Source organism: Anabrus simplex, chromosome 1 (genome assembly GCF_040414725.1).
Source record: "Anabrus simplex isolate iqAnaSimp1 chromosome 1, ASM4041472v1, whole genome shotgun sequence".
NCBI lineage: Eukaryota > Metazoa > Arthropoda > Insecta > Orthoptera > Tettigoniidae > Anabrus > Anabrus simplex.
The window spans coordinates 496,965,275-496,985,105 of NC_090265.1; the positions used below are offsets into that span (position 1 = coordinate 496,965,275).

At 37.6% G+C, this 19,831-nt stretch overlaps 1 protein-coding gene across 1 annotated transcript in view; it reads right to left on the reverse strand.

Moving 5' to 3' along the window:
* Nf1 (neurofibromin 1) overlaps positions 1 to 19,831 on the reverse strand; it is a 666,749-nt gene that overhangs the window by 292,899 nt on the left and 354,019 nt on the right. Inside the window, exon 22 of the mRNA XM_068225031.1 lies at positions 10,891 to 11,069. Within this exon, the coding sequence (XP_068081132.1) occupies positions 10,891 to 11,069 (179 nt within the window). The remainder of the gene's footprint in view (positions 1 to 10,890; positions 11,070 to 19,831) is intronic.

Below are 19,831 nucleotides of genomic sequence, written 5' to 3' on the forward strand. Positions count from 1 at the left end.
CTATCACCAAAGTAATAGTTTATTCAATTAAATAACACAATACACCTGTAAATTTTGATTTTAAAAGAAGTTAAAGAGAATAGACGGTATTTCACTGGATAATTACTCAACAGGGAAACGGGGTGGCCTAGGGAGCGGTGTTAAGGGAACAGGGAACTGGAAATCAAGTAGGGATGACATAAAAATGTTAGTGCTCAACTGTAGAAGTATTGTAAAGAGAGGAATAGAATTAAGTAATTTAATAGATATATACTTACCAGATATTGTAATAGGAGCTGAATCATGGGTGAGAAATGATATAATGGATGCAGACATTTTTTCACGGAAATGGAGGGTGTATCATAGAGATAGGATAGGAATGGTAGGAGAGGGAGTGTTCATTCTGGTGAAAGAAGAATTTGTAAGCTACGAAAAAGTTAAAGATGACAAACACGAAATTCTAGGGGTAAGGCTCTTCTCTAAAGATAATAGGCAACTTGATGTCTTTGGAGTGTACAGACCAGGAAAGGGTAGCGAAGAGGCTGATTCAGAATTATTTGATAAGATAATCAGCTATGTGGGAAACGATAAGGAAAGGAACGTGATTGTAGCGGGTGATCACAATTTACCAAATGTCAATTGGGAAGGTAATGCGAAAGACAGGAAGCATGACCAACAAATGGCAAATAAGTTAATATGGGAAGGGCAGCTGATTCAGAAAGTGATGGAACCAACTAGAGGGAAGAATATTTTGGATGTGGTGCTGATAAAACCAGATGAGCTCTATAGAGAAACCGAAGTAATAGATGGTATTAGTGATCACGAAGCTTTTTTTGTCTAGTTAAAAATAGATGTGAAAGAAAGGAAGGTATTAAAATCAGGACTATTAGGCAGTACCATATGGCTGATAAAACAGGCATGAGGGAGTTTTTAATAAGTAACTATGATCGGTGGAAAATGGTAAATAAAAATGTAAAATAGACTCTGGGATGGGTTTAAAGCAATTGTTGAGGAATGTGAAAATAGGTTTGTACCTATAAATGTAGTAAGGAATGGTAAAGATCCACTATATTATAACAGAGAAGTAAGGAGACTAAGAAGGAGGTGCAGGATGGAAAGAAATAGTTAGAAATGGCTGTGAAAGTAAGGAGAAATTGAAGGAACTCATTAGGAAATTGAATCTAGCAAAGAAGTCAGCTAAAGATAACATGATGGCAAGCACAATTGGTGGCCGTACAACTTTTAGTGAAAAACGGAAGAGTATGTATAAGTACTTTAAGGCAGAAACCGGTTCCAAGAAAGATATTCCAGAAATCATTAATGAACAAGGGGAGTGTGTATGCAAGGATATTCAAAAGGCGGAAGTATTCACTCAGCAGTATGTAAAGATTGTTGGTTACATGATGATGATGATGATGCTTGTTGTTTTAAGGGGCCTAACATCTAGGTCATCGCCCCCTGATGGTACGAAATGAGACGAAATGCAATGACAAAATCAAAAAATCCTCCACTGACCAGAATTCAAAGCGTGAAGACGAAGAATGAACGGATGGATATGAAGTTAAAACAATCAGTGGAGCCGACCTGCAATGCCTCAGTCTCAGAAACTGACGGAAAACAATAGTAATACTGACCAAGGGACTGCTTCTAGAGATCAATACTAAATCGATGACGCCTGAAAGCTAAAGGGGTCCAAAATATAGGTCATCGGCCCCTCATAATGGTACTTATCGCTTGGAAAGTAGAACCATGGTATTTGTCATGGCGCGGTACCAGTCAAAAGTATCGTAGACTCGCGGTATTCCACACATTATGGTACTACTCACAGTTAATGAAATTCACACATGTAATACAGACCTATGGTGTTTCGCACATAGCGGCGCCATTTACAGGCAATGCAAACCTATGATTTTCATCACAAAAGTGTACTAACCACAGGGACTCGTACTATCCCGTGGTGTTCCTTATGTGGGTAATAATCATAGGCAAGCCAGAACCCTGGCGTTGTTCATAAAGTGCTACTAATCACAGGTACCGTAAAAGCCTGACCGCGCAGTGCTCCTGCGTGCTACTAATCACAAACCTATTTGGTACCTGACATAGTGGACTACGCGCAAGTAATTGCAACCCTAGGTGTTCCCCGCGTGGTGGTATTAATCACAAGTAGTTTCATGGTTCTAATCCAATCATCCCTTGGTCGCCCCTTATGACAGGCAGGGAATACCGTGCGTGTATTCTTCGTCTGCGTCCCCCACCGACAGGGGGTTGTGTGTTTGGTCCACGAGAGGTATTTTATTTCCCTCAAGTCCGCCGGCAAGCCGGTTAGGACCTCCCTATCCGCCACCTGGGACGCGCCACGTGGGAGTATCACCTCTCCCCCTGCTACGCCAGCGTAGTAGGTTCGTGGTTGTTGGTTACAAGGATAATGTCCAGATAGAGGAGGTGACTAATACTAAAGAAGTATTAAAATTTACCTATGACAGCAATGATATTTTTAGTAAGATACAAAAGTTGAAAACTAGAAAAGCAGCTGGAATTGATAAGGTTTCAGTGGATATACTAAAGATAATGCGAAGGAACTATACCAAATGAATGGAGAGTTGCTATAGTAGCCCCTGCGTGTAAAGGAAAGGGTGGTAGACATAAAGCTGAAAATTACAGGGCAGTTAGTTTGACATGCATTGCATGTAAGCTTTGGGAAAGCATTCTTTCTGATTATGTAAGACATGTTTGTGAAATTAATAAATGGTTTGATAGAAGGCAGTTTGGTTTTAGGAAAGGTTATTCCACTGAAGCTCAACTTGTAGGATTCCAGCAAGATATAGCAGATATCCTGGAATCAGGAGGTCAATTGGATTGTATCGCGATTGACCTGTCTAAGGCATTTGATAGGGCAGATCATGGGAGACTACTGGCAAAAGTAAGTGCAACTGGACTAGAAAAAAGAATGACTGAATGGGTGGCTTTATTTCTAGAAAACAGAACTCAGAGAATTAGAGTAGGTGAAGCTTTATCTGTCCCTGTAATAATTAAGAGGGGAATTCCTCAAGGCAGTATTATAGGACCTTTAGGTTTTCATACATATATCAAAGATATGTGTAAAGAAGTGGAATCAGAGATAAGGCCTTTTGCAGATGATGTTATTCGGTATAGAGTAATAAATAAGTTACAAGATTGTGAGCAACTGCAAAATGACCTTGATAATGTGGAGATGGACAGTAGGCAATGCTATGATGATAAACGGGGTTAAAAGTCAGGTTGTGAGTTTCACAAATAGGAAAAGTCCTCTCAGATTTTAATTACTGCGTTGATGGGGTGAAAGTTCCCTTTGGGAATCAATGTAAATACCTAGGTATTAATATAAGGAAAGATCTTCATTGGGGTAATCACATACATATGATTGTAAATAGAGGGTACAATTCTCTGCACATGGTTATAAGGGTGTTTAGGGGTTGTAGTAAGGATGTAAAGGAGAGGGCATACAAGTCTCTGGTAAGACCCCAACTAGAGTAAGGTTCCAGTGTATGGGACCCTCACCAGGATTACTTGATTCAAGAACTGAAAGAAACCCAAAAAATAAAGCAGCTCGATTTGTTCTGGGTGATTTCCGTCAAAAGAGTAGTGTTACAAAAATGTTGCAAAGTTTGGGCTGGGAAGACTTGGGAGAAAGAAGACAAGCTTCTCGACTAAGTAGTATGACTTACCTGACTAACTACTCACTGCTTGACCCTTACCAATCTGGTTTCAAGAAAGGACACAGCACAACGACTGCTCTACTCAAAGTAACTGATGATATCCAACACGCAATGGACACTCGACAAGTGACTGTACTGGTTCTACTTGATTTTTCTAGTGCTTTTGATACTGTTGTTCCTCAACTGCTACTTTCAAAATTGGATTCATTAAATTTCAGCAAGACGGCAATAATTTTCAGTTCGTTCCTCAAAAATCGCCGTCAGTGTGTCAAAGTAAATAATAGCAGATCTGAGTGGCTTAACAAACCCCTCGGTGTCCCCCAAGGGTATGTACTTGGACCAATGCTGTTTGCAATTTACTTACACGATGTTGTCAAATCGATTACACATTGCAAGTATCATCTTTATGCTGATGATCTGCAGATCTACTACCACTCAAGAACTGATAAAATTCAGTGCTGTAGAAAAAGTTAATGCAGATTTAAGTCTCATAAGTAATTTTGCATTGAGTAACAATCTCAAAATTAATCCTCCTAAAATGCAAGCATTAATCATTGGTACTTCGAAAAACTTACACGTCTTAAAGCAATACAAAATTCCTCCTGTAGCACTAAACAATACCATTATTCCATATTGTGAAACAGTTATTAATCTTGGTGTTGCTATAAGCGAAACATTGAACTGGTCGCAACATGTGACGAAAGTGTGCCAAAAGATATATCAAAGCCTGCATCCTCTGAAGCGGTTTAAAAATATATTTCCTTGGTCCCTGAAAATAAAGCTCATTCAATCACTTTTGTTACCAATTCTCGAATACTGTGATACAGTTTTTATTGATATCAATAATGAGCAAGGCATGATACTGCAACGTGCCCAAAATGCATGCATCAGGTATGCATTCGACATACGACCATATGCCCACATATCCCCATACTATAGACAATTATCTTGGTTACAACTGAATGACAGACGTAGACTCCACGCAACTACTTTGGTGTATCAAGTGCTTTCTGAAAACACTCCTCCTTACCTATCCACCAGATTTCGCTACCTTAGTTCAATACCCGGTCAGGCTGTACGCTAGAAATTCCTGTGCATCGAACCGCAACCTACAACAGATCGTTCACGATCACCGCCACGAGCTGGTGGAATGAACTCCCCATTGACATCAGGGAAGCTAAATCTAAGAAAAAATTTAAAATCCTTTGCCAGCGTCATCTTATAAGCACTTCCAGTCTTTCTTGAGTGTGAATGGGATGCATGAATGAGAGTGAATATGGTTGTTTATTGTAATGTGTTCATGTTTATACTTTAGTTATACTTTACTCACTTTAGTTAGTTTAGTTAGTGATACTTTAGTTGCTTTAGTTATACTTTAGGTTGTAAAGATTTCATATGTTTAAATTTTATGTAAAAATTATATTGTATATACATGAAGTGGTAAGTGTAAGAGAGGGCCAGGAACCCTAACTTCGCCACAATACAGACATCATCATCATCATCATCATCATCATCATCATCATCATCATCATCATCATAATAATAATAATAATAATAATAATAATAATAATAATAATAATAATAATAATAATAATAATAATAATAATATAATATCTCATGTTATGGTCCATATTGAAATGTACTTAAAGTCAGAGAATAATACTAAATTATAAATTCCACCTATTCAATACATAAGAGTTTTAAAATTTAAATTTAAGAAATAGATCTTAACATATTAGAATACAGGGACATGTTTCACCCATAATGAGGGCACCATCAGTCTAAAAATCTCATACCTGAAAGAATGAAAAAATCAGGATCCTGATTATATTCGCAGATTGTAACGAAGGCCTAAGAATAAATAAGAGGATACTGTTGTAGGTACAAATGTCTAAAAAGGACCAGCAAGTGGAAGACAGTAGTTATAAGTACTCTTATTACAGTCTTATAATCAATCCTTATTGTAGATTATTATGAATGTCTTGTTTTTAAATGTGGTAACAAGTAGTGAGTTAAAAGTTCAAGATGAATACGTAAATTGCTGCGTTGAAATGAAATCTGGTAAATATGGTGCCTTATTCTGGAGATGGTGTAAGGAGCTTATAATAGCTTAATATTTGGGATTTAGTGGTGGTTAAATTAAAATCCAAAGTTGTTTGTCTGTTGAAGTTGTTAATCTTATGTGAAACGATAAGAAGGCAAACTTCTTAAAGCACTTACATGTGAGGAGAAGTACTCGTCAGAAAAATAGCTATATTTATATTAGAAAGTAGATGTGGTTGTAGCTTCTTATATTAAAAGTCGAAAGGAAAATGTGCGAGGTTGAGTAGAGCTTGTGGTGTTATGTCTGAAGCAAGAGGGAAAAAAATGAAATGTTAAGGAATAAAATTAAAGGAGAATGAGAGAATGAAGAGAAAACGGTGTGTGAAATTACTTACCCCATCGACAGTTCTGATGTTAATATGGTTAAAGATGAGGTGAGTTGAAGAAAATATGTTGTGTGTCATTTCATTTATCTTCTCGACTGTTGTAATGTTAATTAGTTGCCATGATAGCGTTTGAATGACTGACATTTGAGCTTCTAGTGTTATATCGATGCAAGATTTGCGGGGGAGGGTGTGGAGGTGGAGGAGGGTTGGGCGGGGCATTAGGTTTACATGCTATTGGATGCGGTTGGCTTGTGGAGGCGGATGAGGAGGGAGTTGTGTTTCTTAAAGTGAGAGGGGTCCTGGAAGATTATAATTTTAGATTGTTTGTTATGTTATGGTTTAGTGTTTGCAACAATTTTGGTAAAATCTCGTATAATGGGTTTTTTACTTCAATAATATCGTTAAGGTTTAAATTTTTACTGTAATATTGGTCTAAAAATATATAGATGTTTTCTAATTCGTTCATTAATTTCCCTTTAGCTACTTTTTTTAATGATGACCTGCTTCTTTCATGTGAGAGCTCATAGCTGAAAATCTGTTGTGTTTGGAGGCATTATAATGTTCTAAGTATCTAGCGTGAAAGCTGCAGCCATTTTGCCCGATGTAAGAGATGCCACACTGGGTGCGAGTCTGTAAATGCCTGAATCTGAGTAAATGTTATTATTTGAATTGACTGTGTTGTGACTGAAAAATAATTTTTGGTTGGTCTTATTTGTTCTAAAAGCTATGCAAGTGTTTTGGTTTTTTAGGGGGTTCGAAACCTGGTAAATGTCTGGATTGTTGTAAGTGAAAGTAATAAAATTGGAATTTTTGGGTCTGTCAGGCATGTGGTTTCTTGTTAACTTGAGTTTTTTCTTGTTGATTAAATGGTTAATTGTGCCTGGTTTATACCTATTAATTTTTGCCAAATCTTTTATGTAATTGAGTTTATGTTTTAGGTTCTTAGGTGATAGAGGGATTTTTAAGGCTCTGTAAATCAAACTATGGATTTTGGATGTAATGAAGTATTTTTTATTGTTATTGCTGTGTGGGTTGATTTTCTATAAATTTGGAAGTCTAAGTTATTAATATTATGTGTTACTGTAACATCTAGGAAGTTTAAGGATCTATTTATTTCCTCTTCCTTGGTGAATTTTATATATTTGTCTAGGTTGTTAAGAAAATTTAAAATATTATCGCTGTTACTGAGTTCATTATTAATACCATATTTACGCGAATAATCCCCACCACCGAATAATCCCCGCACCCTAACTTTAGGAAGTCTGATTTTGAAAAAGAAAAATGCCTCATTGACGCAAAAAAAATCCGCACCTCAATTTCATACCTCAATTTTTTTTTAATGTGCGGGTTTTATTCGTATTTATGTGAATAATCCCCGCCACCGAATAATCCCGCACCCTAACTTTAGGGGGCTGATTTTGAAAAAAAACCAACATTGACACAAATAAAACCTGCACCACAATTTTGTGCCTCAAATTGCGGGTATTATTCGCGTAAATACGGTAATTACAAAAGTGTCCTGTACGTATCTGAGTCATAGGCTGAGGCCTTTTATATTTGTTGATATTTTATGATGTTCTAAGAAATCAGTATATGTTGGCTAAGATGCCAGGTAAGGGGTCTCCCATAGCCAGACCATCCTGATGGTAAATTTTACCGTTAATAGTAAAATAATTATTTTTTAACACAAAATTTAGGATTCTTAAGAAATCTTCTATTTCAAGCTTGCCAAGTTTACTATGTTTACTGAGGTTGGCTTTGACGATATTTACTGTTTCTTCAGTTGGTACATTAGAGTACATGTTAGTAATGTCAAAACAGCACATAATTTTGTTAGATAGAAAGGATTCTTTAAAATATCACAAAAGTCTACTGAATTCTTCAAAGGGAATTTATTATTAAAAATGTAATGTTTTTTGAGAAAGTTGTGGATATATTTAGATGTTTTATAAGTCGGGTTGTTTCTACAATTGAATGGTTACCCCGATAAAGATCTAACTCACAAACAGAACATTATTGGGGAGAAAAAAAAAAAAAAAAAAAAGAAAAAAAACCTGGAAGATGTAAGGTCACAATGTCCAAATGAGCACTGACTGATTGTAAGTACAATAAGGAAATTGTATCACATCCACGGTTAAGGAATTTTGTGATGAACATGTGGTTTGACCCTTTGTGATGATAATCATTAAATAACTGGCAAATACCAGAATTTTATTTCAATGTAGCATATCAAGTCATGTAGATAGAGATAGGTTAAAAAGATGGCAAAGGACACACTCCACATTTTCATTCACTACCTTCTTCAAATACAGTAGACGGTCTCTCACATCACAATTCTAGTTGTTCTACATCCATTTCTTCTCACTCCCTAGTGAGCTCAATTTCTGCTTCCCAGCTTCTTCAGAGCCATCATGACAGATCTCGTCTTAATGTGGGAAGAGTAGGATAGTGATAAAGCTTGATAAACTCAGGAAAAGAAAGAGACATGAGATAAAGATGAATACAGTTTGCAAAAGATAAAAATACAGGACAAACACAGAAAGAGAAAAGGATTCCAACAGGTCAATGTAAGTAGTGGAAAGGAACAAACTAGTGTGCCAGTTATATATCTGTAGTACTAAGGCAGAACCTGACATGTCAAGGAATTTGATTTTACAAGAGGCACTTTTAAAAGTTAGTGAGCTCGCTGAAATTCATATTGTGTTTCAATGACCTCTAAACTGAAGTGGCAAACATTTGTGAATGTAATAAAAAGGAACATGTTTTATTCTTACTTATTCAGCAAGTTCAGGGAACAAATCACTTGGCTGCCTCAATATCTATGCACTGAATATATCAGAATCTTAATTTCGGGAACAGCATATTTTACGGCCACCAGAATCTTACTAGGCTTAGCCAACATACTCTTCATTGTAAAATCTACCATAATGGCATTAAAACCAAAAACTCTATTCCTTTTGACATATCGGGTTATGCCTTAGTACCATAGATGTAAAGAGAGATACAAATATGGAAGGGAAGGCATAATAGGATAAACATGGTGACAGACCTGTGGGTGATTGTCAATGTAACTACACTGATATCATGCAATCTTCCCTCCCTCTCCCTCTTCACTCTGCTGTTCTCTGCCCAGTGTGCTGATGGACATTGTTTTACATAGCTGCCAACGTAACAGGTATATAGTATATTAACTGCGGTGTGGACAAATGTTACTGGGATTCATGATGCCTCCGGCAAGACCCCCAGTGGCTAATGTTAGTGACTGGTTAGATTTCCGTTTACCGGAAATCACTGTTAATGACAGGGTTAGATTAGAGTCTGGATAAGTCGCACAGTCACCTTAATACCAGTACTTACTATTGTCAGTCTCAAAATTACAGACAACATATGGCTAGGTTCCGTTCATCTAAAAGCTCTGTATGCGACAAAAATCGTGAAATGCAGCAATCATGCCCGCCATCGTAGTAATGATCAAATTATATTCTCTATATTCTCTATATTCTCGTATCTTCCTACAAATAAACATACTTCCTGCTACTAAGCTGATTAGAGAGTGTGGTTATGGGCAATACTGACGTGTGTAATAATTAATTACTGTTGTTTTCTCTTTTTTGCCTCCTAATGGGCTATTTAGATTTTATGGCACTGACGATTAATTTTAACAATTGGTTTTTCCAACAGTTGTTATGCCATGGGTATCTGTAGAGGAGCGTGGAAATTTTTGGTGTGATTTTTGGCCATTTCCTTACTGTTTAGTGTGTTGCAATCCTTCTACTCCATCTTTTCTTTCTTTCCTTTCTATCAATTTTGATCTTTATTTACCATCAATTTTCATAATTAACTGTGAGATTTTTCAGTCCATAACATTTTTTTCAGAATGAAGTCAATTTAGATAATACTGTACCTCCAAGAGAAAACATCAAATAACAGATTATACCTAAAAAAGACAATTGTACAAAAGTATGAACTAATGGGTGGAAGACATATAGCCAGATCTGAAAGGAGGGTTACATTCACCAGACTGTTTGTGCAACATGATCATTCTGAAATTCATACTGAGAACATCAAAGAAACATTGAAAAACAATTTTATGAAAGAAAGATGGGATGCGGGATGGGATACTGATTATACACATTTGAGTTCGCATATATCCAAAGGAAGTACAATTTTGGATTCCTAACCCCCAGGCAATTCGTGCTTAGTTTTCTTTGTGAAATTGCAATGACATATTTGGGGCACAAGGAGGTGGTACACAATCTGAGGATTACCTTCAAAACAGCGATAAGGCATGTAGTCTTGTGGCTAGCAAGATAGCAGGCAGCAGCAGAGAGCAAGCAGTGAGGCGAGTATGAGCGTGTAGCTGCCACTGTCTGCAATCCTACACTCAAGATATCTGAGACTCGTGCTGGGAGTATCGCTACACATTGATAGCCCTGACAGTGCTCCACACCACAGGACGCCTGGGTGAAGGAGTGAAGCAGCGCGTAACATCAATGTCATTTCTGTACTAATCACTAGTACTAGGAATAGTAATACGAAGAGGTGACATGGCCAAACATCGAAACAAATAGATAAGGATAATCTCTATATACCCATAAGGTGACTAGTCTACTGGTATAAAATGGGCAGGATCTCAAGATATTAGGATGTTCAGTTAAAGAGTAAAACAATCATAAGCAAATTTAAAGAACTTACAAATGTGGCCTTTTAGTGTAACATGGAGCACTGGGTGAAAATGAAGAAATTACCATTAATATTATCTTCATTATTCCCCCATACATGCTTACCTATGGAATGCATAAGCCCACTATCAATGTTAGCAGAAAGTAAATTTGACATTGCTTGAATTGTTGCATTACGCAAGGTGTTTAATTTGCCAGCAGCCATTCTTGTTCTAGGCACTTCCTTCTCCACATCTTGAGCATCACTGCAGTCATTCAAGAGATTCATGAAGAGAGTGAAGTATCTGAAACCGAGATACAATGATTTCCCATAGACAATCCATATAAGAAGACAAAATAATCCCCCATTAGCGTTATCTTACGCAAGCTACTCTTCCCCAATATTGGAAACTGCAGTATAGGAATAAAGATATTTCTCATGTCTCACCAAAGGTATTACAGCCTACATGGATGCAGAAATAGAAAAAAAAATTATGAAGTGACTCTGTGAGCATATTTTGAATATGTACAGTAAATTTTTTGGTACAAGCTAACGACCTACTGAAGAATGGTTTGCATTATAGTATAAAGTGAACCTTAGATGTTAGACCCCTTTAAACAACTAGCATCATCATCATCATCATCAATAGAAAGTGAACTTTGATATTAATAAATAATAAATAATTAATAAATAATAATAAATAATATTAATAAATAGTCACTTACCAAAACCAAACTGTGGGACAATGTGCCAATGAGAATTTTGTAAATCCCAAGAGAAGTCTTGGAATACGTGTGAAGTTGAAGACGATGTTCTGAGATTTGAGTAAACTGCTTGATGTTGTAAGGAAAGAAGAACCACCTAATTTAACGAAAGTAACAGCACTGGATGTCGTTAATGGAATTAAATTAGTTATAAGAAAAGCATACAAATGCTGAAGTTTATTTTAAGAACCAAGCTATAAAGTATACAGAAGGAATAGAATAAGTGAGAAGATACGCAATGTTATTAGAAGAATAATAGGTAGTAGTGGAATAATAATATATTGATATAGTCTAATAAGAAGCAAGCTCAGACCGATTTACACATGAGTTTACAGTGCACAATGCTTTCTGGTATGGGCTAGAACAAACTTGCTACTTTCACTGACCTGTCTCAGTCTCATATTGGCTTTGATACTATGAAAGTGGCCAAGATATGAATAATGCAAGTAACACCACTTCATGCATAACCAGTCCCTGTGATGAATGGTGTGAAAGTATTGCACATACAGTCGTAAGTACACTTCAGCTGGCTTAGCAGATCAATACATAATAGCACCTTCTGGCTCAGTGAGGAGAGAACACAGAAAATTACCTCACTCTTCCTTTCCCTTATAAGCCTCTTCAGAAATGCCTAGACTGTCTCTGACAGCTGATGGTAGCAATGCTGTGCTGAGCTCAACTTACAATAAAGAAGTGAATGAAATATTCAGTGTAAGGTTTCATATGTCTGAGAAAAGGTTAGACTAATAGAGTATGCAGCAAAAGAAACAGTACTGAAATTACAAACATGCCCTGAACATCAAGCTATGCCATTATAACATGCAAGGTAAGGACAGCAACATGTATTTAACTGCTTCAGTACAGCATGTGTTTGCTAGGACATCAATATGCATCTAATTGCATCGGTACAGCGTGTGCTCAAAATATGTGCTCTCATGTCTGACACATTGTTCATAAAGGTCCTGTAAATTGTTGAAATTTGATGAACACAGACTGGTGCAAGGACACTAAAAATTACTGTACCTTCTCTAGTAATTTGAGGCATGCTGAAAGAATCTGCCTGTTTATGTCGGGACTACATGCTGGCCAGTTCAGGGTTTGAATCCCATCACCTGAGGAAGAGTCAGTAATGGAAAAAAATTGTTTCCATTTTCCAGGTTCTAAAATATGGTTTGAACTTGGGATACAAACTGTGATTTGATACAGGTTGATCTCAGGATGTATCATTTCTATTCTTCGCATATGAAGTAGGGGAAGGAGGAGAATATCTTGGCTATGGAATCTACGAGAATGGTATAGGCTCAGTACCTCCACTCTTCTCCGAGCTGCTGAGAACAAGAACCAGATCGCCCTGATGACAGCTGACATCTAACGAGGATATGGAACAAGAACATTTGATAACTATTCAATAATGTAACATTAAGCGTAACTTGGCCTATTCCAATGATGATGATTCCTGCTCTTGAAGGTGAAAATGGGAAAACATAGAAACTATTTTCAAGACAGCCAGCAGTGGGATTCAATTGCAAGTGACTAATCTCATGTTTTAATCTGTACTGAAATATGTTATTTGTAATAACGAAGTTTTTATTCTAATCAACCTATTCAATACATTATAATGTTGTCACATTTAAAATATCTTCATTAATTGACAAGTTATTTGTGGGACATGTTTCGCTCAATTATAGAGCAGCATCCACCAGATCTGAATCTTGAATACTGGTTATGTTCCTAAACAATGACTCCAGAACTATTGAAACATTTTTTCACAAACTTAAATCTACTCTATTAGAATATCATAAATTACATAAACTTTGATCATGCCTTATTAACATGGGCTTAGTAGGAGATATACAATAAAATTGTGGTAGAATGAGTTATTCGAAAATACTTAAAACAAGTAGCATGTTTTACATCTTTGAAATAAGTGAAATTCAATCTCAAGAACTAAATTTGAAAGTTTCTTTGTAATGGGATTTGGTAAAAAAGTTTTATATCCTTTAAGGACAAGAGTCTATCAAGATTCAAAGATCTCGTCAATTTTGAAAACAATGACTCGAACCATTATTTCATAATCTCAAACTTAATTTACTAGAGTATCATAAAATCAGAATCTTTGGTGACATAGCCATACAACCTTAGCTAACACCAAACTTTCAAACGACCGTTGGAAGGAATTACAACAAGCTAAACTACTTAACAACTTTTAACCACTATCGTCGATTTACATCCTTTTCAATCACACCTTTTAAATCTGCAATTTCAACGTATGGTCACAAACGTCAACAAGAGCTATTTATTCAACAGCACTCTCCGTGGTCAAATGACGACAAGTATTTAAATCTTATGAAGGTCAATATTATCCTATTACAAGTACAATTATCAAATCGACAAGATTTTTGAATCTTCATAGACTCTTCTCCTTAAGGGATATAAAACTTTCACCAGACCTCATTACAATGAAATTTTAAAATTTAGTTCTTAAAATTGAATTTCAAGTCTTTCTAATATGTTAGACATACTACTTGTTTTAAATACTTTAGAACAACTGTGCTAGTTGCTTTACGTCGCACCGACACAGAGAGGTCTTATGGGGATTAGAACAACTCATTCTACTACAATTTTAATGTGTCTCTCCTACTAAACCCAAGTTATTAAGACATGTCACCAAAGATTCTGATTTTATGATACTCTAGTAAATTAAGTTTGAGATTATGAAATAATGGTTTAATAGTTCTTGAATCATTGTTTTCAAAACTGACAAAATCTTTGAATCTTTATAGACTCTTATCCTTAAAGGATATAAAACTTTTTTACCAAATCTCATTACAAAGAAACTTTCAAATTTAGTTCTTGAGATTGAATTTCACCTATTTCAAAGATGTAAAACATGCTACTTGTTTTAAGTATTTTAGAATAATTCATTCTACCACAATTTTATTGTATATCTCCTACTAAGCCCATGTTAATAAGGCATGATCAAGGTTTATGTAATTTATGATATTCTAATAGAGTAGATTTAAGTTTGTGAAAAAATGTTTCAATAGTTATGGAGTCATTGTTTACGAACATAACCATTATTCAAGATTCAGATCTGGCGGATGATGCTCTATAAGGGAGCGAAACATGTCCTACAAATAACTTGTCAATTAATGAAGATATTTTAAATGTGACAACATTATAATGTATTGAACAGGTTGATTAGAATAAAAACTTTGTTGTTACAAAAAGCAGGATTCAAACTGCTCACCATCTGATTGCAACAAGCTTTCCGGAATAGCATGCTGCTGACAAAGGTGTCATGCTGCTTGGGTTGGCCAGTCCATTAATAAGTTAAATCATAATGAGAACACAACTGTCCAGCCGTATAGTTGAGTGGCTAGCATTTTAGCCTTCCGTCCTTGACACCCCGGGTTCGATTCCTGCCTGGGCTGAGGATTATTACATTAACAAGTGCATTTCTATGGCTTGGGAATTTAGAGTTTCTGTTGTCTTCAACACTTGTATGGAACACACAAGACATGACACCACCACATCAACAAGCAGCATTCAACCTGTAACGGTTGGTGTCAAGAAGGGCATCTGGCCGTAAAAATGTGCCAACCTATTACAACCCTGACCTTGTTGGCAAAATAGGATAGAATATAGAGTAACAGAAACAATTCCAGTGGCATCGCTACTCGCTTCTCAGCAAGGCAGTCCAAGTTAGATTACTGGCTAATGCATGAGGAATTTACAAAACGAAATGTCATGCCCTATGGGTCGGATTCCACAAAAAAATGCAGGAACTGTGGCTTATGTTCACAGAAGTAAAGGTCATCTAAAAATCTAAGTGTACTTATTAAAAAACCACAATGGCAAAGTATTTGTGTAACTTTTAGAGGGTGACACACTCGACCAGATTAGTCGTGGGAAATGGTGCACAATGTTAGAGCAGTAGTTCGAAATGTCCACCATTCACAGTAATACAAGTTTAGCACATTCAGAGAAAATTCTCTCGAACCCACCTCAATACCTCGTGGTTTTGACCGATGTTCTGAGCAGCTTCCAAAACATGTTCCCGGAGCTCTTGCGGGGTTTCGACTTCTCCGCAATACACCTTAAATTTCAAGTCCCTCAAGAAGTAATCTAACAGGTTTAGATCAGGGCTTCTTGCTAGCCAGCCGATAGGTCCCAAACGCCCAATCCATTGCTCAGGATAGGTGGCATCCAGGTAGCAGCACACTGCACTGGTAATGTGCAGGGGTGCTCATCATGTTGAAACCCACATGTTACAATTTATTAAAATTCGTATCCACCATTGTCAAAATATTAATGGAAAACCGAACCTGGTGGTGGGAGCATCTCATAGCATGAGGACTGTCCTCTGACCACACATGCATATTGTAAAAGATGAAGATGCCACTCCTCGTAAATGAGGCCTCATCTGTGAACAAAATATGATTCACGAAAATTCTCTTGAATCCATCTAAATATGGGTTAATGAAAAACCCATTCACAGAAGGCCATGCGCAGTGCATAATCTCTCTCCAATAAGTGCTAAACATGCTGCGGATGGTACAGATGTTGCAGGTCTTCCCATATTGTTCGTAGGATGGTCCAATGGGACTCTTACTACAGCCACAATTTGGCAAGTACTCTTACCGGGGTCCTGTACTAAGTTCTAATATGCGGTCCTCTGCACAAAGATTGCATCTAGATTCACCAGATTCACTCCTGGGCATGACATTTCCAGTGTCAGCTATTCTCTGTATGGCTGCTACAATTGTACACTGATATGGAGCCCTTATTTGTGGAAATCGTTCAGTATATATCTCCGCGGCTGCACAAGCATTCTGTCGTACTTTGCCATAAATTAAAATCATGTTAAAATATTCCCTTTCTGTGAACTGTGCGACGGTTAAGTGGTATGCAAGCACCAGCTTCACACTATTCATGTCCGGGTTGTAAACATTACATCACAGGTTGCTCCTCCCATCCTAACGAGGCTGCCAACCTCATGACCATTCACTTCATAGCAGCTGCATTGCCATGTGTTCTTTGCTACCACTGACATCATAACTTTTTAATTTTTACTGCTAAATGCATTGAGATACAGGACAAATAACCAATAAGCATTTGTTCTGACACTTATTCCTAGGGGTTTGTACACTACATTCTCCTGTGTTTTGAACCACTGATTTCATTGTGGTATTACAGTATAACAGTTTGTTTAGCATATGCTGTTTACATGACAACGTTCAGAAATTAAAAACTAACAATAACTTAAATACTAGTAGACTCTAAGTATAATTGACTAACCAAAGTAATAGAAAGTAACTAAGAATAAAGAAAATTAAGGAAATTGTTACAAGAAATGTGGCACCTAGAAAATCATAACACTATGAGATTAACTATATTATGGCTAATATACACACACAGCAACAGAAGATACAAGTAACTTCTCACTACTGACGGCATTTGCATCACTTCAGACTGGACTATACAATGAGATCTAGATTTTGTATCCACTGCACTGCTTCAGGCATTGCTGAATGAAGGTCTTCCATGCTTCCAGGGAAGGCACGAAGCAGGCAATCTAGCACAATGTGTTTCATTGTTTGCTGGACTTCTCAGCAGTCACAAAAAGGGCAAGATGACCATACCCAACTGTTTAGAGTAGCAGCAGTTCTTCCCACGCGTCATCTTAAATGGTTCAAACCTCACCAGGTACGACACGGCAGATTGAATCCTGCTGGTTTTAAGGAGGGATTATTAATTTCCACTATGCCACAAGGTGGAGAGGATGTCGATTCTGTTAACCAGCTGACATTGGAGTTGCAGTAGCTAGTTTTTAACTTCACAGCAGTTTTCCACGTAGGTTGGCGAGACTTAAGGAATGTGGTTCTTTGTTGTCCAACATCCTCATAAATAGGGAGTGCCTCATTCAACAACATCACAGACCAAAGCTTGTAAAGGCCTTCTGTCTTCTGATGTATGTTACTGAGTAATGATAACCAATGAGTTGGAGTAGCTGGAAGCATGCCAGTTATGGTGTCGTTTGGTGGAGGTGGGTCTACTAGCTGAGTGTGGGCACTGTTAAGCCAAATATCTGGGCAGTATTTAGCTGTTGAGTAAACTAAAGACAGAGCTGTTGTCCATGATGTGTTTGCATCCACTCCCCAAGAAGTTCCAGCCAGATGTACGAGTAGGTTATAACAGCTTTTTAGTTCCAGGGCTGTATCCTGAAGATGGCTTCTGTATGTTAAAGAACTGTCCAACGTCACTCCCTAGTAATTTGGAATGGCGTTAAATTGTAGTTAAAGGTTTCTGAACATAACCTTTGGATGATAGTTTGCTTGCGTATCACTGAAGTGAAATGTGGATGTCAATATTTTCTGAGGATTAGCCTGAAGACTCCATCTTTGAAGTAATCATCCAACAGTTTGAGGTCCTGGGTGAGAACTTCTTCAGCATCAGTGAAGCTGGTTCGAAGTACTATGAGACAGATATCGTGCGCATATATAAACTTGCAGGACACCGTATCAGGAAGGTCATGAACGTATAAATTGAAGAGAATAGGAGAAAGAACCAATCCTTGTGGCAGGCCATTGTTCAATTTGTGGAATTTGCTCCTTTTGTGCTCCAGTAAACTTGAGAGTAACGAACACTTAACATGTTGCCAATTAGTGTAATAATTTTTCAAGGAAAAACTTCAATCAGTTTAAGTAAGAGTCCATCTGTCCAGACTTACTGTACACAGCTGTGAGATCTAAGAAGACAGAGACACTTTAAAACTTCTTCTCAGAAACAACTTCTACGAATGCAGTTAGGGATAGAACTTAGATCACTGCAGTTAGGGTTCGAACAGAATTCTGCTTGTTCAACTGGAAGTAATGACATGATTGCTGGTGCTATTCTGTTCAGGATCAGCTTTTCCAATAGTTTGAGTGTGACACAGAGCAGAGCAATTGGACGGTAACTTAGTGGAAGCATTGGATCTTTGCCAGGTTTTAGCAAAGCAACGATTTGTTTCTTCTTCCAAATTGGTGGAAGTTTTCTTGACTGTCCAAAACTGAAAAATACAGCAAGCCATAATTTCATAGCTCGACCATAATTCTTAAGTAGCTCAGGGTATACTACATCTAGACCGGCAGCTTTGCCATTTTGGAGTGATTTTAATCCTTCTTCAATCTCTCGTATTGTAAACAATTGTTAATAGATGGCATGGGGCTGTGTATCACGTTTTGCTTGGATAGGCTCAGCTTTAACTTTCTGGTAAACTTCTTATCCCTTTTCAATCTAGAGACTAGGTGGTTTGCTATTACTTCTACATTAATAGCAGGATGCTGCTTTGGCGGTATGGATGTGCAGTCTAGTTTTCAAAAGAGACCAAGCTTTACTGTTAGAATGTGTGAAATTCAACTCTTCAACAGCTTTTATCCACTTCTCTTTCTAGCAAAGTCAAGAGCCTGTAGCAGCTCTGTAGCTTTTTACTGACTATTGTTCTCTTTAAAATCTTTACTCTGTCTACTTGTCTCCTCATTTCACCCTGGTATATAGTCTTTTCCGAAACCTCTTGGAATCTTTTTGCAGCAGATTTTACTAAGCCTACAAACCTCATGTAGTTCACTGGAACAGCTTTGATACACCTGACGTTGGCATCAATACACTTGGCTTAAGCATCCCACTCAGCTTTCTGGAAGTTCCAACAAGGCCTTGCATAACAGGGCAAGCTACAGAACTGAAACTTGCAGCATTGTGATCCTCTCCCCACTATCTATTATCTGTTTTACTTTGGTGCACGAGTTATATTCCACCCAGTATACACTGAGTGGCCAAAAGTGACGGGAAGGGGTGTCCCATTTGAAAATGTGCCGTGTATGACCCCTGAACATTGAGGCTAGATGTGGCGTAGCTGAGCAGTCTGCCACAGACACCAGTGTCATGAAGATGGCAACACGTCGCGAGTTAACCGACTTTGAATGTGGGATGATCATCAGCGCACGGCGCATGGATCATAGCATTGCAAAGATTGCATGCAAATTCTGGTTTCCGAGGTCAACGGTGTCGAGGGTGGATCTTCAATATTGCAGAGAGAATGTTACCACCCACGTAAACCACTGCATGGAAAGACCACAGGTGTTTAACAAACGGACATCACGTCGCCTCCGCAGATCCATACTGGGCGCTCGACGGGCTACTGTGAGTCAGATCACCGCCCAGTTGAAACGTTGGGAGTCAGAAACCCATTTCCACCAGGACTGTAAGGAGGCAACTGCACCGCATAGGCTTCAACAGCCAACTACCAACTCATGCCCCT